At 37.0% G+C, this 2162-nt stretch overlaps 1 protein-coding gene across 1 annotated transcript in view; it reads left to right on the forward strand.

The window, feature by feature from the left end:
- limch1b (LIM and calponin homology domains 1b) overlaps positions 1-2162 on the forward strand; it is a 28175-nt gene extending 26013 nt beyond the window's left edge. The window contains exons 19-20 of the mRNA XM_016541449.1: positions 1552-1654; positions 1830-2162. Coding sequence (XP_016396935.1) covers positions 1552-1654; positions 1830-1855 — 129 coding nt within the window. The 3' untranslated portion in view covers positions 1856-2162. The remainder of the gene's footprint in view (positions 1-1551; positions 1655-1829) is intronic.

Genomic DNA, 2162 nt, shown 5'->3' on the forward strand with positions numbered 1-2162 from the left:
GATACTGCAGAAGAACTGATGAAGGCACGGTTTGAACTTCGGTTGACCAATCAGCAGAAAGGGGCGTTTAATTCCCACATGTAGAAATCGAATATTCAAGCTGTTTATTCATTTTTCCACCCATGAATGAAAAACGAAAATTTAAGCTGAATTCTCGTTTTTCGTTTTTTGGAAAAAAACGAAAAAGGAGCCGTTTTCTCATTTTTCTACTTTCAATATTAAATCAAAAAACGAATGATCGAATGATACACGGATTGGGGCGCCGCTTACTTTCTGTTTTGGTCCGGTATTCTGTCACAGTGTGCCTACTGTGAAGGAGCGAGGGGATGACGAGAAACACCTGGGAGCAATAAACATAATTGCACATGAGGGAAAACTGGGTCATGGAAAGCACGTGGGGCAGGAAAACACAAGACACGGAACACAGGACTGACAGTGAGAAGGGAACATGAGCAGGAAAGTACGATTATCTGGGACTGGAACTCATGCTGTCTGAGGTGCAACTGTGCCTCCATGTTGATGTTCTGGCCACATAGCTCTGACACAGGTTACGCTACACTCAGGATAAGAAAAAATTTAATAAAAAAGAGATCTCTTTAACACCCCAAATGTTTCTGCTAGACAGAAATGAGGTTATTTTAACATCAAATGGAGACTTTTGCTTGAGTCTCCTGCTTCTCAAACAAAAACTCTAACACTCTCACAGTGGTCTCCTTTAAAGTTTTGGAAGAGATCTCAACAACATCTGTGCTCAGATTTTTCTCCTAAACTAAAGACTCTGGATCTCTCACAATTGTCTCCTTTAAAGCTTTAGAATGGATCTCATCATCATCACCCACTGTGCTTAGATTTTTCTTCCCTAAACTAAAGACTCCGGTGGTCTCATATTTATCTCCTTTAAAGCTTTAGAAAATATCTCAACAACTTTACAAAGTGTGCACCAAGTCAATTAGTTGAAAGGCACTAAATAAACTAAAAACAAAATCCATAAATTCAGAGTTTAGGCTTACTGTATATTAAGAGCGAAATTATGCAGAAATTAGTCTTTAGTTTAGGAGAAAAATCTGAGTATGTTGTTGAGAACTCTTCTAAACTATTGAGGAGACAAATGTGAGAGATCCAGAGTCTCTAGCTAAGGAAATCTGAATACAGTGCGTTGTGATGTTGAGACCTCTTCCAAAACTTTAAAGAAGACCACTGTGAGAGTGTTAGAGTTTTTGTCTCAGGAGACACGTTTGAGAAGCAGGAGACTCAAGCAAAAGTCTCTATTTGATCTTAAAGTAACCTCATTTCTGTCTATGAGAAAAATTAGATGTTAAAGAGATCTCACTTTTGATTTTATTTTCCTCTTTGGTCAAACTGTCAGACAGGAAAAAAAAACAACTTACATTTTTATTCCTCTATAAAGAAAGAGATTACATTTAAAGGGTTGAAAATAGCACATTGCTGGATGGAACAGGTTGAAGTAATGAGAACATTTTTTTTTTTTTACAGTGTTTTTATTTTTGTTTTCATACTATGAAGTGTTCAAATTCTCTCTCTCTCTCTAAGTGTGGAATCTGTAAGGGCCAGTTGGGTGACACCAGCACAGGAACAGATGTGAGGATCAGAAACGGTCTACTCAATTGCCATCAATGCTATATCCACTCCCGCTGTGAGTTACACACGCTTGCCTCTGATATTTATTCAAATGAAGCAAATGAGAAAAAAACATATTCCTAAATATATTAGCAACACTGCACTGGAAGCAAAATAATTAATGTATATTGAATTCATAGTTCAGACCATTGTTAATATATCATTGACTTTTCATTTCTCTTGTCTTTTAGCTGCTGGTCAGCCCACAACCTTGTGAGCTCATTGATTTTGGGAGCAAAGAAATCTACCCATAATACTGTCACCCCCAGTCCTCACAATGTTCGCATAAGTGAATGCATATGTGAATACAAGCACATTTAACATGAAACCACTGCAACATCTTCAATTCGGGTTTTCTTTTCCAACACAAAAAAGCATGTGACTGTAGTGAAAACCAATTTTCTGACTCAACTGACTGTATAACTGATTAATAAAACTGTGTGTAAGCTAAAAAATAGTTTTTGAACAGTGCATACTCTTTGATGACAAATGGACAGTTTGAGCCATTTAGAGATAACAATAAT

The sequence above is a fragment of the Sinocyclocheilus rhinocerous genome, unplaced genomic scaffold, assembly GCF_001515625.1.
Source record: "Sinocyclocheilus rhinocerous isolate Xijiao unplaced genomic scaffold, SAMN03320098_v1.1 scaffold818, whole genome shotgun sequence".
NCBI classification, from domain to species: Eukaryota; Metazoa; Chordata; class Actinopteri; order Cypriniformes; family Cyprinidae; genus Sinocyclocheilus; species Sinocyclocheilus rhinocerous.